Genomic DNA, 21,466 nt, shown 5'->3' with positions numbered 1-21,466 from the left:
ACTAATCATCATCTATCACACTTATCAACACGTTCACGTAATTCAATGTAAACCGACCTAATTCATTTAAAGAGGAAACAATAAAAAATGAAAGTTCGATCCTTATGAGTTAAATCTCTTTAGACGTGTGGTTACTTAATTTGTTTACGCAATCGTGATACAAATTAGTTTCTATGTTACGAATTTAATAATCATCTTTGTGTATACTATTGGAAGTGATTTGCTTAACCATAATTGGTACTAAAATTTCGATTACTCCACTAACGCGTGAAAAATTTTATGCATATTAATCGAGATGTACTCTGGTTATGTAAAAATCTTCCTCGTGTCTAGAACCACTCAAGCATTTACGTAAATAGCCATTAAAACATATATAGAAATCGTTTTAGAAGCAACTTCTTGTTTTTAATTCTATGTAAATACATAGCGCTGCCCTTTTTACATAACTTTCCCTATAAAATTCCAAATTTGGATCTCAGTTGCGCTCTCATTGAATCAATAACACTTATGAGGGTGAATGCCACCGATTAAAAAAAATTAACATACATCATTAGAAATCTTACTAATAAACATAAAATTTTATGGTATACTGAAAGGTATATAAAGGTAATTAAATAAACGTAATATCTACTGAACTTAATATATTATACTGTCAGTATAACGCTCATGCAAGACATGTGATGGTAACGAGAGGGTTTCGTGATGTAAACATGAAATCCGATCATCAAGGCTCGCTATTGGCTGTTGATTATTGAAGGTAGTTAGTTAAGGTTTATTAATTCTAGCCCAGGTCATTCTGTATATTTACTCAAAAATGGTTAGAAGTCCTTTAGAAACTTACATCTGATAAATTGAAGACTAGACCTGACAGCGTTGTTAGATCCAATTTAAAAGACACATTTTACTGGTTATCTCACATTGTATAATGTCATCATGTTGCAGACTTTTATATATTTTCACCACTCTAGCATTAAAGAATTTTGGAAGAGGGAGGGAAAGCATGCGGAAGTGGTGCTGAAGGCAAATAAATGCTCATTAAACAATTTTATGTCTTCCACGATGAGGATTAAAATATCTTAAGGGATGTCTTATGCAGACGTAATTTATTGTACACTTGGGACCCTTTATTACTGGTAGATCGAGTAGTATCGACTTCTTCCTGGAAGAGAAAACGTACCTCACCGCCCTTCCACGGATTACGGGGGCAGACAGTAAAGCGACCAGAGCTACAACCATTCGGAAATGGTTGTAGCTCTGGATGGTGTGTCGGAATGGTGGCTGGAGCGATGGACGAGACTAAAGGAGGACAAGGGACAGTGGGCAAAGAAATTGTTACCGGAAATCAAAAGCTGGGTCTCATGCAAACACAGCCGCTTGAATTTTTTCCTAACTCAGGAGTTTGGCAGCTTTAAGGCTTTGATACACCGAATCGAAAAAACAGGGCTGAATTGCGGGACTTGCGGAGGCGTCCATACCGCGGAACGCTGAATTTTCCAGGTCCCAGACTTCGAAATTCGAAAAAGCGAGCTCAGCGAGTGCGTGAACGCTCTAACCCGAGAACCTTTAATGAAAACAATGCTGGAAAGTAAATCCAAATGGGACTGCTGCAGCAGCGCCATCTCTGCAATGGTCAAAGAAAAGCAAAGTTCAGCATGAATATCCCTAAAAAAAACTAGATAGAAGCACGATTGGAAGGTAAATAGAAAAACAACGAAAAAACAAAAGAGATACCGCGTCACTATGCCTCGCCAACTTCGATACTTTTATCCCCTCAGAGACAGTTCCGGGTCGACGCAGGTTTGGACAGGAATTTTGTGAGTAGGTGCTCAGGCGAGTTCCACACTACTCAGTTACCGGAACAGACTGGGTATCTTTAGAAGATTTTCTTCGAGAAAAAACTATATTATAGTAGTAAAAAGGTATAATAATAATAGTATGCGTGGGGAGGGGGAGATGAGTCACGTGATTAACCTTTTAAGGACCATTTTCATTCCCCAACACACTCCACTTTACCCCATGTAAGTCTCCTCTCTATTCTCAAATGAATCGATCCTCTTTATGAAGTATGTAATCTTATGAAAGGGTTGAAAGTTTCTCGCGGAGAAGAATGCCGGCTCCAAAACGGAGATAATACCTTAATTCAAAAATATCTTTTTTGATAAATCAAAACTACGCCACTGTTTTTTTTTTTAATTTCAGAACCTCCGTGTACAAATTCTAGTTTCTGAACTTTTGAAAAATCCTCAATGAAAAGTGAAAGGCGTATCAGAAATAAATGCGATGCATCAAACGGAGAACAATGGAAACTAAATTAGAAGATTTATGTTTGAAAAATTCATAACTATGTTTGAAAATGAACTGCGCCACTGATTTTTAAAAATATTTTAGAAGTCCCAACTTCTGTTTATAATCACTGAAATCACAAAAAATTAACTGCAATAATACAGGGACGTATCAGGTATAGATCCAACCGCATTCACGACTAATTATTGCTTCCTGCAAAATCCATACGATTTAAGGTTGTAATTTTTAGTATTTAAAAGTGGATACAAAAGTAAAGAGAAGAAGATATTTGATTTTATACAAAAGTAACGCTAAAAATTCCAACTATTTATTGCAAAAAATTACTCTTCTATTCAACCTATATGATTTCTCGCAGCGAATATATATTGGTGTTTCACAATTTACTGCCAAGAAATTTCATTGTCCCTGATTCTATATAATCGTAATTCTATTTAAATATAGCAGGCATTCCTCTTACACATATTGCTCTGTTGATGCATCTAAAATGATTGATATTTTAGATGTGATGAAAAGCGATAAAAACAGTAACCCATTGAAATCGAAATTTTATTGAATGTAAAAGTCATATGGTCTGTAAGTGAGAGTATCGGGTTTTATTCTATAAAATGGGCCAAAAAATATTAACAATAGGGTAGAAGTATCTCATCGATAAACAACTATTATTAAATTAAAGAGCAGCGTCTAAAGGAAATATGAAAAACTATTATGAAAGAAATCTACAAAGAGCTGTCACACCCTAAAAACCTATTTCCTCATAGACACAGTTTCCATATTTCTTATATCTCAACCCCAACACTACTATTCAAAGAAAGCAATTCAAACCCAGTAGTTACGAAATTAAGTAGCCTATCACTTTGATTTTGTCAAGTAGGTACCTCAACACCTCTCTAAAAATATGAACAAGTGCCTCCTCCGTTCGTCAATAAAGAAAACGAATAAATCTTTATTTGCCGTAAACGTAATCGAATTTATGAAGTGCGTTTTTGGGGGAAGCACGTCAAAGCACGAAAGCGTGATGGAGTTATAAATGGCGACGGTACCCTCAGGATGCCGAACAGTACCATTCCGCCGCACGTGTCAGTGACTTACCACATATGAAGCTTCTGGTAAGTAGCAGTAACTACGGGAAGATAGGAAAAATTGCGGAAAGTTGCCATAAAACTATTTTAATTATTTATTATTAGGGCCAGTGTTAGTAATCGTACTTATCTACTAATTGGAGGTAGGGATTAAAATTTAACTTTCCTTATATGATATGATAGATAGATATACATAGAATGCCAAATTAAAAAAAGTGATTTGTTTCTGAAGACTGCGAAACTACAATTTGAAATACTGAGGATATGGAAATACCCGGAAAAAAGGATCATTTATCACTTTTACTTTTCACTGTGATTACAAACTTATTCTTTTCAAATTTAAATTTTCTCGTACTCGAACTTTTATTATCAATCGACGAATTTATATAAATTTGAGTTGCCTAATACTTCTTCATTGAATTTTACCATTTGCTAAAGATGCTCATAATAGTCAAGATGGATTTTTGCGACTATTACTATTAGGAATCATAAAACTTCGGATTTACCCCCAGCACTCCCATTAGATATTTTTTATACAAAAGAGTCATGTTTCTTATATTTATTGTAAATTTAGTTTGCATAACACACATTCATTGTATCTTGCAAATTTTTAGACACTCACATTAGCCGAGAAGAGAGATCATTGACATCAATTACATTTAAAATCATGAGTCTCCGAATTCATATTCAGTACTTCTATGTGTGCTTTTTATATGAAAAGGGGTATTATACTCAACATTTTCTGTAAATTTGGTTTCTCTAACAATCCTTCACTGAATTTCGCAACTTTGTAAAGACGCTATTGCGCTAGTTTTTTAAGTTGCTTATGTATATTTGGAAATGTTTTATTCATGACCCAATTATCTCTTCTTACACTTCTCTAGTTTTGAAATGTGAAGTTTTCACGTTTTTGAAAGCGTCTTTATCGAAATCGTCCTTAAATTGCATTTTTAAATCTCCTGTGCTCAAACTGAATATAGGGAACCCCTTCAAAAACCTCATATTTTTCTTCAAAAGGTGCAAAGCTGTGGAGTTTTTATATCTTTAATCATCAATACCTCGAGAATTCGTGTGAATTTGTGAACCAGTTATTGTCATTACCTCTATCCTACTGGCTATTCATATGGAATATCAAATGCTTACTTATCTAGAGATCTTCTAGGAATAATTTATGTTTCTTGTCTTTATTCAATTGTCTTGTATTACATAGCTTTGATTCAGTAATGTTATATTATAAAAATCCTCATTATTTATCTATTTTTCATGGCTGATTTCTGTTCATGTGTCGCAATTTTTTCCTTTTCCCTTTTTCTTTGAGTAGAACTCGAATATCTTCTTATATTCCTCTTTCACATTTTCCGATTAGTTCTTATCAATATTGCACGTAAAAGTTACAATTAACTTTTCACGTTGACTAAAAAATTTGAGCCAAAAATATTATGAGCATGCTGAACAAGGAACAAGTATGCATTGCTGAGTATCTATCAGAAATCGCCACCGTTTGCCTGTTAACAACGGTGCTTAAAAGACCTGAATGTACTAAAAAACTGCAAATAACCTTTGAGAAACACCAAAAGTATATTTAAAAATAGCAACTACCACAGTGTCTTCTTGTTTAACTTGTATCTTAACCATTACCGCACGCAAAACAAAGTGGCATGTGGCAGTTTTAAAAATATTTGCGGGCAATCAGGCAAATGACACTGACATGCATGCGATAAAGCTTTAACACACACTTTGCGTGTATTCGTTTTACCGCAGGCAGATATACATATTTAATTGAACTTTTTTACTAACGTAAGACGCAAGACGTAAAGTTAAGACGAAATAAGAATAAATATATTGATTGCTTCGTTGGAATAAGTTAACATAAAACATGACATTTACTAATTCTGATATCGATAGACTATTCAATACAGAATCCTAACGACACGTTCTACGACTTATATAAATAATAATGTCTAAGAAACTGTTATAAATCCGGATTTACAGAAGACACTAAAGTTGATAAACATGGACTCGTAGGAAAGATATACGAAGTGGCTTTATGCACTCCATTGCTGGCCAAACGAACTGCATCGTTCGTTCAATTCTAATCAATGTGCGGTAAAGTATAACTTTTCGTACTTCTTAGGCATGTAACGAGTTCAGAGCTCGTTCCAAATATACAGGGTGATTGATTAACAATGGGACAACTGATCGCTGGAGAAAGATGGAAATTGCAAAACGTATCTTATTTGTTACTTAAAAAAACGTAACTTTACAAATTTTCAAGTGTCTAACCTAGATATTTTCAGAATAATAACAAACAAATGAATTAAAATTTTAAGTTTTCACATTGTATAGATTTGAAATTAACAATTTTCGAATAAGGCGTATTTTTTCGAATCGTCACCATTTGACGTGTAGTATATCCAGCTCTCCATTCTCTCATTGCTAATGAATGTATACCAAAAACAGTATGTGTCCATACAGAGTTTCGTTTAAGCTATGAAATATGAAAGTATCTACCAGCACTAACCAAAAATGGAATAATAGAGATTTCATGAAACGCTCGTCAACATAAATTGTATGCACACATCACAGTTTATATACGTAATGGAATCGATCAAAACGCTTCATTATATGTAGAAACCAATTTAACATCTCGTCCTACTAACTTATTTCTCAAGGAAACCATTTCAACGATGCATCTAACCCATCAAATGGCATCCTTGTTAAGATCGGCATTACATAAGAAAGCACAGACGAAACGGTACCGTCGTTTTACTCGAATGGCAAAAAAACTAGACCCCGGAAAGAAATTGTTTGCATTATAATTACGCGTTTTCACTTTCGGAACACTGAAAAGTGCGGGCGCCTACCATGTGTTCTACCAAATGGAGAAAGGACTCCTCTGCAGACATGCCAATTTTACACGCTCACCAGATTTGTATTGCCGTTAATTAACAGTTAAACCAGCTTGATTACTTAATACCTGTGTAGGTACGCGTAATCGACGTTTAATTTTATGGCGCTTTCATGAGCTCCATTAAAGCACCTATAGTCTTAAAGCATATATCTACAATAGCAGAACCACTGCTGAGGACATTTTCTTACGACAAACTTTACACCCTCATATTAATTAACAAACGTGTGAAAACGACTATTTTTGGCTTATATTTGCAGTATATACTATCATTGCTTTACGTGTTTTATGTATGTTAGGGTTTTTCCGCGCTCTGCGCACTCCTTCTGTTGGCGAGCGCCGAAGAAAAACAAGCAGAAAAGGCCGCTGACAGTAAAGCAGTGGAATCCGCCCCATTGGAAAGCAAAAAGCAGGACAAAAGGGGGCTGGACCTAGGCTATGGAGGCGGCCATGGATTAGACTTCGGCGGTGGAGGCCAAGAGGGTGGTCACGGAGATTCCATAGGTAAATATGAATGTTCGAAATCATCATTCATCCTAAATCTTCTAGGGAATTTAATAAAAAAATCCCTACTGGCAATTGGTAAATAATTACAGCACATAAAAATTTCCATAAAACACCACTGAACATGTATTAATAAACTAAATAACTTTTCAATCTTCTCTAACGTCAATGTCCAATAGCATAGGTACCATTTTTCACAAGTTTCACGAGAAATCAGAATTTTTAGGAGAGACACCTACTTTCAATATGATTCAAATGAGTTGATAATATGGTTGAAATCCAGCAAGTTTGTCTTCGTTTCGAATTTCCTTCCTGATGATACAATTTTCAGAAACGTCGTAAATATTTAAAGCAATTACACATAATTGAAATATCCAATCTTAAGAAGTTCAAATTAATTTCCACATCAAGAGAGGGACGCCCGTCAAAGCGCATAATAAATCATAATTACTCAGTTTGTTAATATTGTTTCTGAACACTCAAATTTTCAAAAATTTGGAAGAGCTGCTCTATCAACTGGCTCTAGTGACAAATTTCCAAAACCCGAATTTTAATAGAATACTAACTGAATTTCCACGTTATCAAGAAGCGGGAGGTTTTTCACCACCTTTTTACTTGAAACTGCTCCTTTTATTCAGAAAAACATATTTCAGAAACCACGATAAATCCTTAAAATACTGAAATATCAAATCCAAGGATCTAACAGAAAAATCCTTCCGACACCTCAGTCATTTTAACAGAAATTTAAGAATTTGCGCATTAACTGACAACATTGCTTTTTTGCACCCATGTCACTCGAATCTTTTCAAAAATCGAGATTTATCTTAGGAAACGAATGCTAACAAATGCAGTGTTACCATTTCTATAATTATTTCCGGAAAATGACAGTTTTCAGTGTATTGAATTTCATTACAGAACTCTCAAAGTAAATTATACATGTTACTATTTCTGCATCTCTGAACCTCCGCCATTCATCCTTAAGGAATCTCATATGAGAGAACTACTACTGTTGCCCAACGAACAATTATTCTTCACTACTATTCATCTATACAACTTCATTTAATTTCATCCACATAAAAACCAAAAAAAAAAAATAATGATATCTCCCACCTCCTTTAGGTGCCTCACCCAAAAACTCTTTTACTTATTCTAGACTTTGGAAGTATTGGTGACTCCTTTGGGAGTAATTTTGATTTTGGAAGTATTGGTCACTCCTCTGGGGGTGGTTTTGGTTTTGAGCATGAGTCATTCGGAGGCAACTCTGGCGGTTCTGAAGGTAAGGATTTGTTTTGGTGCAATTCAGCGGAAAAAGAACTAACCTTCAGGTATTTAGGAGCACATTTTAACAATAATAGATGGATGAAACAGTTATAGTTATAACACAACAGAACACTTTTTCCAGGTCACGTCCACCACGAAAAGACCGTCACCATAATCAAAAAGGTACCTGCACCATATCCTGTAGAGAAAACTATCCCATACCCAGTGGAAAAGAAAGTGCCCTATCCAGTTAAAGTGCACGTACCTCAACCCTATCCCGTAGAGAAAAAAGTTCCATACCCAGTGAAAGTACCTGTCCACGTGAAGGTACCAGTTCACAAGCCAGTGCCCGTGGAGAAGATCGAACATGTTCAAGTTAAAGTATGTTTGCGCATAAACATCTTAAGAAGTGAGTTATTAAAATTTTTGAATTGTAGGTCCCAGTGGATAAGCCTTATCCAGTAAAAGTCTTAGTACCCGAACCATATCCGGTAGAAAAGACTGTACACGTGCCTTATAAAGTCCATGTCCCCGCTCCGTATCCCGTGGAAAAGAAAATCCCCTACCCAGTGAAAATTCCAGTGCACGTGCCAAAGCCATACCCAGTAGAAAAGATTATTCACGTGCCTGTCAAAGTTCACGTGGACAGACCCTACCCAGTGCATATCCCAAAACCAGTACCCGTGCACGTGGAAAAGAAGATCCCTTATCCAGTATTCAAACCAGTCCCTGTACCCGTTAAAGTAGGTGTCGAACGACCCATTCCGTACACTGTAGAGAAACCCCAGCCCTATGAAGTTAAAATACCCGTCAAAGTCCCTGTTCCGGTAGAAAAGAAAATTCCAGTTCCTGTAGAAAAACCCGTACCATACGCGGTGAAAATTCCGATTTTCAACCCAGTTCCATACACCGTGGAAAAGAAAGTACCTGTAGAGGTCAAAAAACCATATCCAGTGCCCGTGAAAGTACCTGTAGCAGTACCAGTTCACGACGAACATGAAGGAGGAGGGGATTTTGGAGGATTTGGAGGTGGAGACGAAGGTCATGGGGGAGATGAGCATTACGGAGGAGGAGATTTTGGAGGCGAAGGTATTGGGGGACACGATTTTGGAGGACTTAGCGGGGGAGGGCATGATTTCGGTGGAGAGGAATTAGGCCATCACTAGTTCTTGATGTAGTTATAATGATTGTCAGTATTAAGTTTTATTTTTTATTGTGATGTTATTGTTATTTTTTAAATATATCCGTAATGTTAGAAATACTGTGGTTGTCTAGAGTAATTATGACGAATCATAGGGATCCAAATCCGGCTATAATAAATTTAGGGGCCAATTTGGGCGAGGCAAGAAGGCTCTATAAACTGGGTATTGTCATTCACTTGATTTGTATTGGTATGAACCAAATTTATACGATTTTAAAGGTTCAAAAACTTACCTCATATATGGAATATTGGCTGGAATGTGGTACTTTGAACCGGGGTCGAAATTGATTTCAGATCTCAGTACTGGTGGTTTTATTCCCTGGTACTGCTCCCTAAAATTAAGAAACGCCTATTTTTTATTATTTATTATTATTATATTATTTTTTTAAATTGATATGAATCCGAATAGAATTTTTGCATAAATTAACTTAATATTAAATAATCCTTTAAGAATAGTGGATTTAAAGTAAATATTGCAACTTGATTAGTAAAACAATTTAATAAGAAGCTTAATATAAATAAGAATGTTCGGCCTGTTTGCCAATACCAACGTCGAAATTAAAAAGGTACACGCATTCAGAGTATCATAGAAAAACACCTTTGGCATTAAAACTTCTCTCAGAGGGTTTTCGAACCTCTCTGATAACACTCACTCATGAAAGGCTGATGGATATGCTTTATCCAATGAAACCACTTCGAAAAAACCTGAACATCGCTACATTCCCAATGCAATTCAGGCAGTAGAATTAAATTTTAAACCTCTTCACAAAATATCCTAGAATAATCCTAACTAGGCAAGAAATTATGATCATTTAAAACCCTAAATTTGCCTTCCCATATGAAGAAATATGTCTAATTAGAATGTAGAGCTTTCTGATATCCTATTTTGTTCCTCAATAACTACTTTAATTTTTAATATTTTACAATCTTTGACTACCTTAAAATATGCCAATGGCAATTGTACTCCTCCCTTCCAATTTTTCCTTTGAAAACATCATAACGCCATTTGTCCATTACGTAGGCAAATGGTAGGAAAGTTATTTTATCCAACGCCATTTGATAGAGATAGTTAATATCTACCGCTGTGTCATCTACGGAAACAGGCACTAATCCCAGCGCTTGAAGATGCTTCGGAGTACCTACTGACAGCCCTATAGCCTCCCCAATTGCCTCATGAAATGCTAAAAACGCCAAATACCACATTAATAGTAAAAATTATTAATACGATTTTACTAACAAGGATTGGCTCCATCTCTAAACACCTTAGGTTGATTTTTGTAGGCCATAAAGTAGTGAATGTGAGCCATTTCATGGTGGGCAGTGATTAAATCTTTCATATTTGGATGAGCGCACATTTTAATCCTAAAATTTAAAAAATCAAAAATTTCTTCGAATAATGACGGCAAAATCAATTACCTGTAGTCTCGTGTATTGCAAAAATCCCAAGCCGATGGGGTACACAAAACTACCCTATCACCTGGTTCCTCGAATATGGAACCCTGCCAGAAATCCAGAGGCATGGCACTTATATTCATGGAAACGAAGAAGTCTTCTCCAAGTCTAAACAGGTCTATTGGGGTGTAACCCTAAGGAAAAAGTACATATTTATTGGAGAAATTAGGTCATTTGTAATTTTAAACCTGCTTGGACATTTCAGGAGTAACGTCCAGAAAATGTTGGCCTGGATAAGGCTGAGTTATGTCAAAAATGTTACTCCAGCTTTGGGCCCACATATTCCCTGAAATATCCAATTGTTTCAGTAAGCAACAAAAACTCCGCTTAAGATTGAAATCTACCTAAAATGTGGCTAGGCAAAGGAGCCTGCCTATTGATCCTTTCAGGCCCATAGTATTCTCTCAGCCTCCGTCTGACGTACGCATGCAGCAGCTCATACAGAGGCTTAATATCAGTCCAAACATCTTCCAAATCCAACTCCAAACTGGCAGACTCAAATGGAAAAGACCAATAATCGGCCGTATTGGTAAAATCTGTAAAATTGCCATTAAATTTTAGCCGGATTTTTTTAAAAACTTACTATTTAATTTAGACGCTGCATTAGACAATTGCACCATTTGCTCATAAAGTTCCTTCATTTTCTGTCCAGTTTGCCTTCTCCACTCGATCCAGATATGTTGCAATTCGTCCCAATTGCGACTTTTCGCCATAATTTTATTCAAATCTGGTTGCAACCGAAGTCCGCACTGGAAATGGTCGTTGAAGCTGCATACTGTGGCTGTATTGTAGATGGCCAACATGTCATTTATTAGTCTGTTGTACTGTAATATTATGCAGATTTTATTTAAATTGGTGTAGGTAAATAATAACATCATTTTAATGCTTGTGTTACGTGGCAAGATGATTCCAGGAAGGTATTAGTAATACTTGATGTTAAACACCTTGTTTCAGTTTACGCTAATTCATTCATCCGTTTAACACCAGCGTAATTATTGCAGTTGATATAATCGAGTAAAGCACCTCACCTTTTTTGCATTCTGCGAATTACTAGTAATTTTTATTTGTTACGTAAGATGGTAACTCATAAACAGTGAATATTGATCAAGTAACTCTTCATTTTTATTGTTTTTGAATTTTCTTCTTTTCTCATACTTACCCTATCAAGTTGATCAGGTGGTAAGGCAGCAGGACCAACCACAGAGTAATACCTGATCTGTCTATAGGTCCTTGCATCAGGGATATTGTTAAGATTTCCAGCATGGTTGAGCAGTTCCCAAATACCATGTTGGAACTCAGAATAAGCTTGTTGAGCTTGAAGCTGTAAAAATACATTATTAATATGATTTTAAAAATTAAACATAAACATTGATTTTTAAAATTTATGTAAATTTTTAAACTCTAGAATTAATAAAAAGTGTTCCTAATTTTCATAATAGTTATCAACGCTTTCGTTACAGTTTAATTTTTTATTGTCACGTTCTAGGTAGAAACATTTCTCGCTCATAATTCTATAAAACTAATTCTAAGGTAGTGCCACTCCTACACTTGATAGCAATATCGAAATGAAACAGGACTACATAATTAACGAAAAAACGATTATTCTTTCAGATTTTGAATCAAATTTCATGTTATACATACAGGGTAAAAATTATTAACTGTTAATTCTGTAAAATTGGCCGTAAGTAAGGCCCTCTATTAACAACGCGGAAATTGCAAAACTTATGTTATTCAGTACCTAAAAAACATAACTTTATAAATTTTCAATTGTATGCCCTAAACATTTTCAAAACAACGGCAAAAAATGAATTCAAATTTTAACTTTCAACACCCTATATATATCTGAAAATATCAACTTTCAGATAAGGCACATTTTCTCGAATCGTCGCCATTCAACGTGTAGTATCTTCAGCTGTCGGTTGCCCCATTGTTAATGATCCATCCTGTATACGTATGTAGGTTTTTTTATATCGTTGTCTAGGGTTTTTATTTTGAATAATAGAGTTTATTGAATAAGAAACGGATTCAAATGTAGGATAACAGTTCTGGTGAGCCACTCGAAAAGAAAGAGAACCCCCTAGATTCGGGGCGCTCTTAAATACTAAACTAAGGGTAATTAAAACAGTGTCGTACCCTGGCTAGAAAGCAATTGCTGACTTATGACACCACCTGAGCCGTTACCATGGTACTGATAACGCTTTGTCGGTACATATCCAGAGATGCCGACAAAGCGCGGCCGTGCGTCTCATCCACGCCGACAAAGGGCGGCTATCCTTTCCCACAAGTACCGACAAAGGGTGGCTAGACGTTAATCATAAAATAGCAGAATTGCATGAAGATAATGATCGCGAAACCCTCTTACTTGACGAAAATACCTCTAACCAGGTTGCGACATACATAGGCGTCCTATGAGGGCAACATCAGCCCCTTTACAATTCTTTCATCTTAAATTAAGACCTAACCTAATTAACAGCATTAAAGCACTATCACTATTTACAACTCAACGACTTCCGATTGTGCCTCGACTTTATCGTAAACATGGAAAAGTCTATATAGGTGCCCAAGGGTCAGATCTATTCGACCTAAGAATCCCACACGTATATCATTAATCCGGATGTATTGGCCATGTGGATCAGTCCAGTTTTAATTAGTTCGGATTACTAAATCGCCACTGTACTTTTATTTTGTATTGAGGATAGTTCATGGGTGTTTAGTGTGTTAATATAAGGTACCCATTTTACTTCCGAACTTTTGCCTCTTTAATTTCACTTTCACATTTACATTTTTCACCAAAACGCCACTCGTGACGAAAGAAGAAACACACAGGAATAGCGCCCTCTTAATATACTTTTTTATTAGATATATGTATTCTGACCTCTGCTAAAGATAATGTTACTCAGGTTCACATCTCCTTTTGCATTTTGACTTAAGAGTTCGTCATAATAATTGTTCTCAAATTGTTTATGTCTTTAAACTAGAAATTACATAACCGAAAATGAAAAAGTTCAATAGCAAACCGACGAACCTCGACCAAAAATAATGTCAAGTTTAAAGACACTATTGCAACAATATGATACAAAAAAGTTCTCACATTCAAGCCTATGGTCAAGGTACCAAAATAATTCAAAACCGCTCATTTAAAACTACACATGGGTATTATAAATTTGATCCTCGAACAATTCAACTAAACTCCGACCATTGTTTTCATAATTTGTTGCTAATTGAGAGTAATTTGTTTTAAGTCTTAAGCAATTTTTTGCACTGGCATTGATGAGCCGTTTATGGAACATTTTTCATTTTCAATACATAAAAATAAACTGCATTTCCTCCGTAAAATATTAATGTGAGGCCTACCCCGAAGAAAATGCGTGCCATTATCGTCATAAGTGTTTATAAGGTCGCAAGGCCTAGACTTAATAATAAACAATTAAATCTACGCATCAAAGGTGCAACTTATTAACATAACTTGATAAAATAGGCTTGTTGTTCGGTTTTATGGCCGCTCATAAGTAGAATGTACGGTGCATTACTAAGGTCACCATTAATTGCAGACCTCTGTACATTTGTCTTAAGTTGAATAATAATTTTTTAGACTATAAACGATGCAACTGCAAGTGAATTTATTATGGTTGTTCTATTCAACGAGGCCTCTCCCAACATTTTTTTAAAACTACTTCAAGCAGAATTTCTGAACAATAGGCGCTGCATTTGATGTTCGTTATAGTTGTCATTTTAATTAATAGTCAGTGAATCAGAGATGTTGTTTGCAGGATTACAGCCGCTCCTGAGGTTTGATTACGTCCTGCTAGTATTACTGATGATAAAATAAGTACTTAATGCACAGTTAGGGCAGGTTTATATGACACATGAACGAATTATAATGATTAATGTTACTCATCGGTGACACTGATTTATCAAAACGCCTCAAATCATTTAAATCGTAATGTATAGACTCGGAATACATAATGTAAACTAACTTTAATGAACTTGAACTATATAAAAAAAATGGTCTTCATAAATGTTTAGTGTTGAAAAAGTCGCGCACTTAAAATCAAAAGAGTGTTTTGATAATTTTTATCATCGTTTCAACCTACATTGTAACTCATGTTGCGTAACCAAGTCGACGTTTTCGCAAGACATGTCTTTCTTTCGTCATTCATTCGTTTCTCAATACCACAAAGTTTTATGGGGGTTCCTTAAAGCGCTCTGTTATGTTACAGGTGATGGTGTAAGACATATTTTAAGTGCTAAAATATTTTCATATAAAACGTATGTCGAAGTTAAAATCGTTATTTTGATCGGGAAATATCATAATTCAATCACCCTGTCCTAAACTCATCAGTGATTACTGAGGCCAAGTTGTTGAATCATGGTTTAAGTTTGGTCCTGCTACGCTCGACCCTCCAATACGTATAAGGGATACAAATTATTAAATATACGAAAGGAGTTTATGACAGATTGTTGCTATTGGCAATTCTTATGGACGTTAAAATTTATGAGAGTAGAGTATAGATTAACCAAATTTAAGCTACGATTCAGCAACTAAGGCTTAATCGCTAATGTCTTTTATTACGAATGGTATTCGAGGGCAATATACTACGAGCTCGGTATGAAGATACATATCTGTTTTCATTATATAACTAGTTACAACATGAAACCCCTTTAGTCACCAATTACGATAATTACCACTTTGGTGTGAAATGTAAGAATTCAGAGATCGGTTTTGATTTACGATTTTGACACCATGGTCCCCTCATGATACAATTTCTTATTTTTGCAGATCTGGTGTTAGTGAGGAACCGATTTTGGCTTTGATTTTTACTTTTTAGAATCCCATGATCAATGATTTTTTTACTTTTTGCAATCAAGCTTAGAAGTTGAAAATTTTATAGATAATTATTTAGCTCAGCAAATCCACTAGAAAGTGGCTTTCAAAGTTCCACATAATTATCAGAAAATTCCAAAATGTATAGACTCAGGATTTGTCAAAATTAGAAAAATATCCTTTGCAGATTCGAATAAGACTTTTATCATACATATTTCATATTTAAAGAGTAAGTAATGTCAGATATGTAGAGTCACTGATAAATGGTCTTATATGAATTTCTGATGGTGTTCGAAATTAAATGGCGACAAGACTAAAATAAGCTTAAAATGTGTCGCATTCGGAAGCCGATAATTCGATTTGTTCCAATCAATGAATCAATTCTTGATGAGCTCTGATAAATAGAAAAATATATTTGAAAAAATCCTATGAAAATCATCACAAAAGGAATGCTTACATGTATAACACAAAATTGTATTATATCTAATTAAAATGGCGTAAAACTCAAATAAAATCTTCCAAAACCACACAAAAATCTTGAAAATCCTAAATATCGCTTGAAAAAAAATCGGCAAATATCTGTCACATTCCACCTTCAAAAATCAATTGAAAATCTCAAAAAAAATTTTAACAAAACACTTAAAAATTAAAAATAAAAAAGAGCAAATCTTTTTGGTTCGGTTTAGCAAAATGGTAAAAGGTCAAGTTAACGCTTTCTGAGAACTATATAGATATATTAAGTTCTAACTTAAACTCAGCGCAAATTTGAAGACACGTAGAAGTAAATATTATGACGTTTCCGAACCTGTGATAAAGTTAGAAATGTCAACTTATTAAAACTCGAGAAGTGACATGCAACCAATCATTTTGCCCCTGTGTAAATAATTGACAGTGACAGCATTTGATTAGAAGAGAAAATAGCTTTACTACCATCAATCATTAGTTTGGTCCTACAAGAGGGTTGTGAGATGTGGAGATTGTTCTCTCTTTCTCTCAGTGATTCTCCTAGCAGCCTCTGCTTCTCACGAGATCAAAAATCACCACTACCACTGGTTTTATGCGTAGGATTATACACATCATCTCACAATTTCATCATCATTATACTCTAACTTTCGACGTTTTATTCCTCATAAACCATTTTCACTGTGTATTCATTTTTTCTTAAGGAAGTAACAATAGAACAAATACGGTGTGAGAATAAGTCCGCATATATCTCGTACAATACTAATTCGAAAGCAATCCGCATTTTCATGGCATTGTTTTGCGTTATGATGCCCATGCAGCTTTTTCCTATGAAATAATTTATTTCTGCCACGCAAACTAATCAAAACGTGTAATTTTTAAGTGTAAATAGTACAAATAAACTCATAAATCTACTTTTTTGCCATTGCCAGGATAGAGAATCCTACTTATTCAACCGTCCCTTGCTTTCTTTGCTAATGATATTTATGAAATCCTCTAAAAAGCACTCCCCGTGATACTCTATAAGTCTATGATTCTTATCACTGGAAATCTAAAAAATTGTAGAAAAAGCTTCCACATTGAATCTACTGAGAATTTCATTGGCAACAGTATCTAATTTTACAATAACCTCTTCTTCATCCTTCATCTCATCTGCGAGTTCTTTATACTAAGTTGGTTCCCAATTCGTACAGTAACCGTACCAGGAGGCGTAAAACTCTACTGTGTCTTTTAAATTGTCATTTAAAATTATTTGAAAGTTTGTTGCTACAGCTTTGCAACTGAACCAGGATCACTAACAAGAATTGGTTAAAACCTCAACAGGGCTTCTACAAACTTCTTCAGAACGCCCACAAGGAACTTCTCTTTCATAAAATATCTTTTTGAATCACCAAACTTCACTGTGATAAGTTTATCACTATCAAAGGAATCGACATCAAAATCTATAAGGCCTTCCGCGAAGGTATTCATTGTGGAATCTACGAATTTTAAATTTCCTGAAAATCCTGAAGCTGTTAATGACACCCAGTTTTTCCAGTATTTAACACTTCTGGAATGTAAGTTGTAATCAATACAGTAATATAGAATAATTGGAACTTCTAAGAAGTTTTCTTAGTTGCTCAGCTCTCTATATCCAGCCAATCCATGCATTATGCTCCATAATGAAGTTCGTTATTTCAGCATCATTGGTTAGTCTAATGCAATTCGCACAAAAATATTCAAATACGCTTTGAATGCTGTAGTCTGTACAAAATTATGTCCTCAGGTTTCCATTTTTTATTTAAGATTATCTGCAACTTCTATGAAAACTAACTCCGAAGGGGTTTCCCACGGAAAATACCCATTACCACATCGTAAAGGCTTTACAAAAAACCTCTACATCTTCCGTAGATCATAACATTCGAGCCGCTCTAATCTGAACTTTGATGTATCTCACAATTCCATTGTCTTAAATATGTTCTGTACATTTAAGGCCGATTGCTCCTTAGCAATTGAGAATAGGAATTTCAGAATATTTCACAGATTTATATTCACCTCTAATGCATTTTAGATTACCGTTTATTTTCGTTTTTCTACTCTTGTTTCCCTGCATTCTAAAAAGAGGTGATAGATTTGTCACCTACACATTAACAAGGGTGTTCGACATTTAGTTAAATTACCCTTAGTAAAAGGTAGATATTATTTTAAATTAGTTTCAACACAGAATAGTGTGCAATTCCATTGCTCCAATAACCCGTGCTGGTATGCGAGGCATTATTCTCAAAAAAATTTAAAAATATTTACAACCTCATAGTACACTTGAACACCTTAGCTAATTTCAAGTAGCACTCCTTCTACAAAAATCTTCAATGTTAGATAAGAGTCTTGGAAATACATCTGGCACACCTTATCATTTTCTTCAGCTAAATTTGGAAGATGACGCAGGCATGTTGGTGTTTATTTATTTTAGGGCTGAAATAATCGTCTATGAGTTCGATTACTTAGGTTGAGGGACTTGACCAAGCTGTGAGAATTAAAATTAATAGAAGCAAATAAAATATCTTTAGCATTCGGGAATTTTTGTAAAAAAATTTTTCTACAGAATTGAGTATTAATGGAAATTCGCAATAATTCTCCATAGGTGGCAATTCGTGATTAATCTCCATGAAATTCTGGATTTAAAGACTAAAAACTTGGAGATTGAAGTTGATCTATTTAACTGACTTTTATTTAAGAACTATAGATGTGTATATTCAGAACGACACATTTATATATTTTTTTTCGTATTAATAAACATGATAAAAGTCGTTAGAACAGCAACACAAAGACATTAGGTGTATGTACAAGAGGAACCACTTCACGATACAACGAAAACAATAAAATCGTTTAGAATTATTGCATAATATGTGGGAACGACCATGGTCTATTATTGAGACTTTTATTAAATTAATTGTATACATTTAAGTACTATTAATTTCCTTGCCTGGAATTCGTTTTTTTGGAAAGAAACAATATTAATTAATTACAGGTACTTCAAATAAGGATCGTTCATGGTTCAAGAGGCAGTGAGGAATACAATCAGAAAACTTAGAAACCTGAATACTGATATATGACTTAAGAGAGCAAAATTTATTTAGCCAAAAAGTAATAGCGCAAATCGAAAGACTCTATGTTTAGCAGCCATGTACTACCTTCATAATGATTTATTCACCATTCAAACCACCTCTTTAGTAATCTCGATAGATAATAAAAACTGAGAAACTTCATTTCTAGCATAACTAAAGTCATCTTGGTATCTGCGGTACTTTTTTTATTATACTGCATTATTTTTTATCACTTGCCACTTTACTGTTTTGCTCTTCCCTAATCCCTCTATCTTCCACACTGCTTTACCATTTCTTTTTTTTTCAGTTCCTTTCTTCCTTGTCCTCCTTACGATTCACCCTTTCAATTATGAATAACACACAATATTTTTACTGTTTCTTTACAACAAATTGCATAACGTAAACCATTTACAAGAGTTTAAAATTTTCTCAGATTGTTCCATTGAGGTCTGAAGTTCAACACTTTAATTAGGGTTCTTGATAATTATAATTATTGCTATAATTGTCACCATCTCATTACCTTGACTGCATAATTGCTAAATGACTATGATTTGAGGAATTCCAAATAAAATAAGGATAAACAATATTAATTTGTCCATGCTCGAAAACTAACTCCTTAAGTGCCGGAAAAATGCATAATAGGATGACTCGAAAAGGATATTACTCAAGGATGATTTTAAGTTCAATTATTTCGATAGTTGTTTAAGCAAAATTACAGGTAAAACCTGCAGTAATTATTCCGCTATGTATAGGAAAAACTTACCGCCTCTAACTGCGTAACTTGATTGACATTAGTTTCAAAGTTCCACTGAGCTGCCACATTATTAGTACACTGCTGAGACGCCTGCAGCTCTAAAGCCTGCAGCAAACTTCGCACGTCACCTCTAAAGGGCTTCTCAAATTTCCCAGCACGCCCCTGATTACCATGAGGAACAAAGTTACTACTTTGCGTTCCGCCACTATAAGGATTTAAAGGAGAATAATTGGGATTTGGCACAAAACTAGGATTCTGAGGGTAGTTTCCCGAATTGGGTTCATACTCCGGTAAGTCCAACTGAGGCACCCCATGAGAGGATTTGGAGGTAACCAGGATTAGAACTAGAACGAGGATTTTCCGCGAATTGCTAATGTCGCACATTTTTTTTCATTGAACAATGTTTGAGATTGTAGGTACTAAACTGAAAAGTATTGTTTATGATGGGTACCATATAGACGCACGTGGGAACCCCATCATAAGTAGGTACCTTCTGGTAGTGGGGACAGGCGGACTAAGTTTTAGTTCAAGGATGGTAAAGTTATAGGCTGGCGACACTAGTGGTTTAATATTTTTAATTTATGGGTTGGAGTAGGTATCAAAACTTTTGCATGCCCTGTAGTTGTAGAAGTTGCTATATCAACTTTAAGCATAAGGCATGCAGGGTTAATATACCCAGCTATGCTTCCTTTAAACATATTTGTGCAACATTTCACATATACCTATTTCGATTGCCACACTTTAAGTAGAAGTATAAAGAAAATCTGAAGAATTATTTATTTCAGTCATCAATGTTCACGGCATTACAAAACAATAGATCTTTTAACCGATGTTTACGAATTTACCTACACAAGTTTACACTTTGTCTTGTATTGTCCCTAACAGAAAAGCTTTGAATTTGATGAATGAAGTGTGCTAATTGATAGCAAGTATATGCGGTTTTTACATATATTTGTATCACTTACGTAAACTTTATCATGTGTTGATAAAAGTTCACAGCGCTTTGAACTGGCGCAATTTGCAGGTATTGCTGCCAGCTAGAAACACCATGGAATAAACCTTAGGCGGAGCGTACCTCAGGTAAAATAAAACAAAAGTATAGTTCTTATAGGACTTTAATTAATTGCACTAAAATTAAAGTTTTGTAAAATATTCCTACAATTTCGTATGGAAAATTATTATAAAGGGATGAAAAACATTTCTAAGGTCTGTAGCAATTCCAAAAATCAGGTGGTGATAGACAGGTCGGGAACATATAGCAGCCACACATAACTCCAATTTTCATTCGTTTCCCTTTCACATTGGATCTGAAGCTTGGTGATTTTACCGAAAAATAAAAAGTTTTAGTTCCTGAAGTAAATTAACTCTCAATACTGCCTAAACTCGTTATCAACTAAGTAATGAGTAACATTTCCGGGGTACATACCGAAGATCTTAGCAGGACGACTCTTTTCCATTAGCAAACTATTGCTTAGCAATCAGGCTGTTGGATCACATAATTCAAATCTTATTCAATAATTCCAGATTTTTTTTAAGCGCCGCAGAAAATTTCTACCAAACTAAAGATAAAAATTGACGAAAAAATACCACGCGACATTAGTGATTATTACGAAAATTCCAAAAATATTTACTGC

At 34.9% G+C, this 21,466-nt stretch overlaps 3 protein-coding genes across 7 annotated transcripts in view; 1 reads left to right on the top strand and 2 right to left on the bottom strand.

Moving 5' to 3' along the window:
- Positions 1 to 20,329, bottom strand: part of LOC136413873 (angiotensin-converting enzyme-like) — a 44,710-nt gene extending 24,381 nt beyond the window's left edge. Inside the window, exons 1-9 of the mRNA XM_066397624.1 lie at positions 19,842 to 20,329; positions 11,868 to 12,029; positions 11,292 to 11,532; positions 11,053 to 11,244; positions 10,897 to 10,994; positions 10,673 to 10,842; positions 10,494 to 10,618; positions 10,194 to 10,437; positions 9,490 to 9,588 (exon numbers count right to left, since the gene is read on the bottom strand). Of these exons, the coding sequence (XP_066253721.1) occupies positions 9,490 to 9,588; positions 10,194 to 10,437; positions 10,494 to 10,618; positions 10,673 to 10,842; positions 10,897 to 10,994; positions 11,053 to 11,244; positions 11,292 to 11,532; positions 11,868 to 12,029; positions 19,842 to 20,216 (1,706 nt within the window). The 5' untranslated portion in view covers positions 20,217 to 20,329. The remainder of the gene's footprint in view (positions 1 to 9,489; positions 9,589 to 10,193; positions 10,438 to 10,493; positions 10,619 to 10,672; positions 10,843 to 10,896; positions 10,995 to 11,052; positions 11,245 to 11,291; positions 11,533 to 11,867; positions 12,030 to 19,841) is intronic.
- Positions 1 to 21,466, bottom strand: part of LOC136413888 (uncharacterized) — a 148,456-nt gene that overhangs the window by 103,026 nt on the left and 23,964 nt on the right. The gene's annotated exons all lie outside the window — the stretch shown is intronic.
- LOC136413886 (uncharacterized) lies at positions 3,270 to 9,299 on the top strand. Of its 2 annotated transcripts, XM_066397644.1 has the most exons (5): positions 3,270 to 3,410; positions 6,591 to 6,795; positions 7,949 to 8,071; positions 8,198 to 8,436; positions 8,493 to 9,299. In XM_066397644.1, exons 1-5 carry the CDS (start codon positions 3,399 to 3,401, stop codon positions 9,219 to 9,221), a joined length of 1,308 nt encoding a protein of 435 aa, XP_066253741.1. In that variant the 5' UTR covers positions 3,270 to 3,398; the 3' UTR covers positions 9,222 to 9,299. The 2 variants fall into 2 exon arrangements, with proteins under 2 accessions (XP_066253741.1, XP_066253742.1); XM_066397645.1 differs by lacking the exon at positions 7,949 to 8,071.

The sequence above is a fragment of the Euwallacea similis genome, chromosome 15 (genome assembly GCF_039881205.1).
Source record: "Euwallacea similis isolate ESF13 chromosome 15, ESF131.1, whole genome shotgun sequence".
Taxonomy (NCBI): domain Eukaryota; kingdom Metazoa; phylum Arthropoda; class Insecta; order Coleoptera; family Curculionidae; genus Euwallacea; species Euwallacea similis.
Note: the sequence above shows the minus strand (reverse complement) of the source record. Positions and strands in the feature narration are given on the sequence as shown.

Coding starts and splice junctions, on each gene's coding strand:
- LOC136413886 (XM_066397644.1), top strand. Junction 6,796..7,948: donor TGGTCACGGAGATTCCATAG/GTAAATATGAAT, acceptor TACTTATTCTAG/ACTTTGGAAGTATTGGTGAC. Junction 8,072..8,197: donor CAACTCTGGCGGTTCTGAAG/GTAAGGATTTGT, acceptor CACTTTTTCCAG/GTCACGTCCACCACGAAAAG.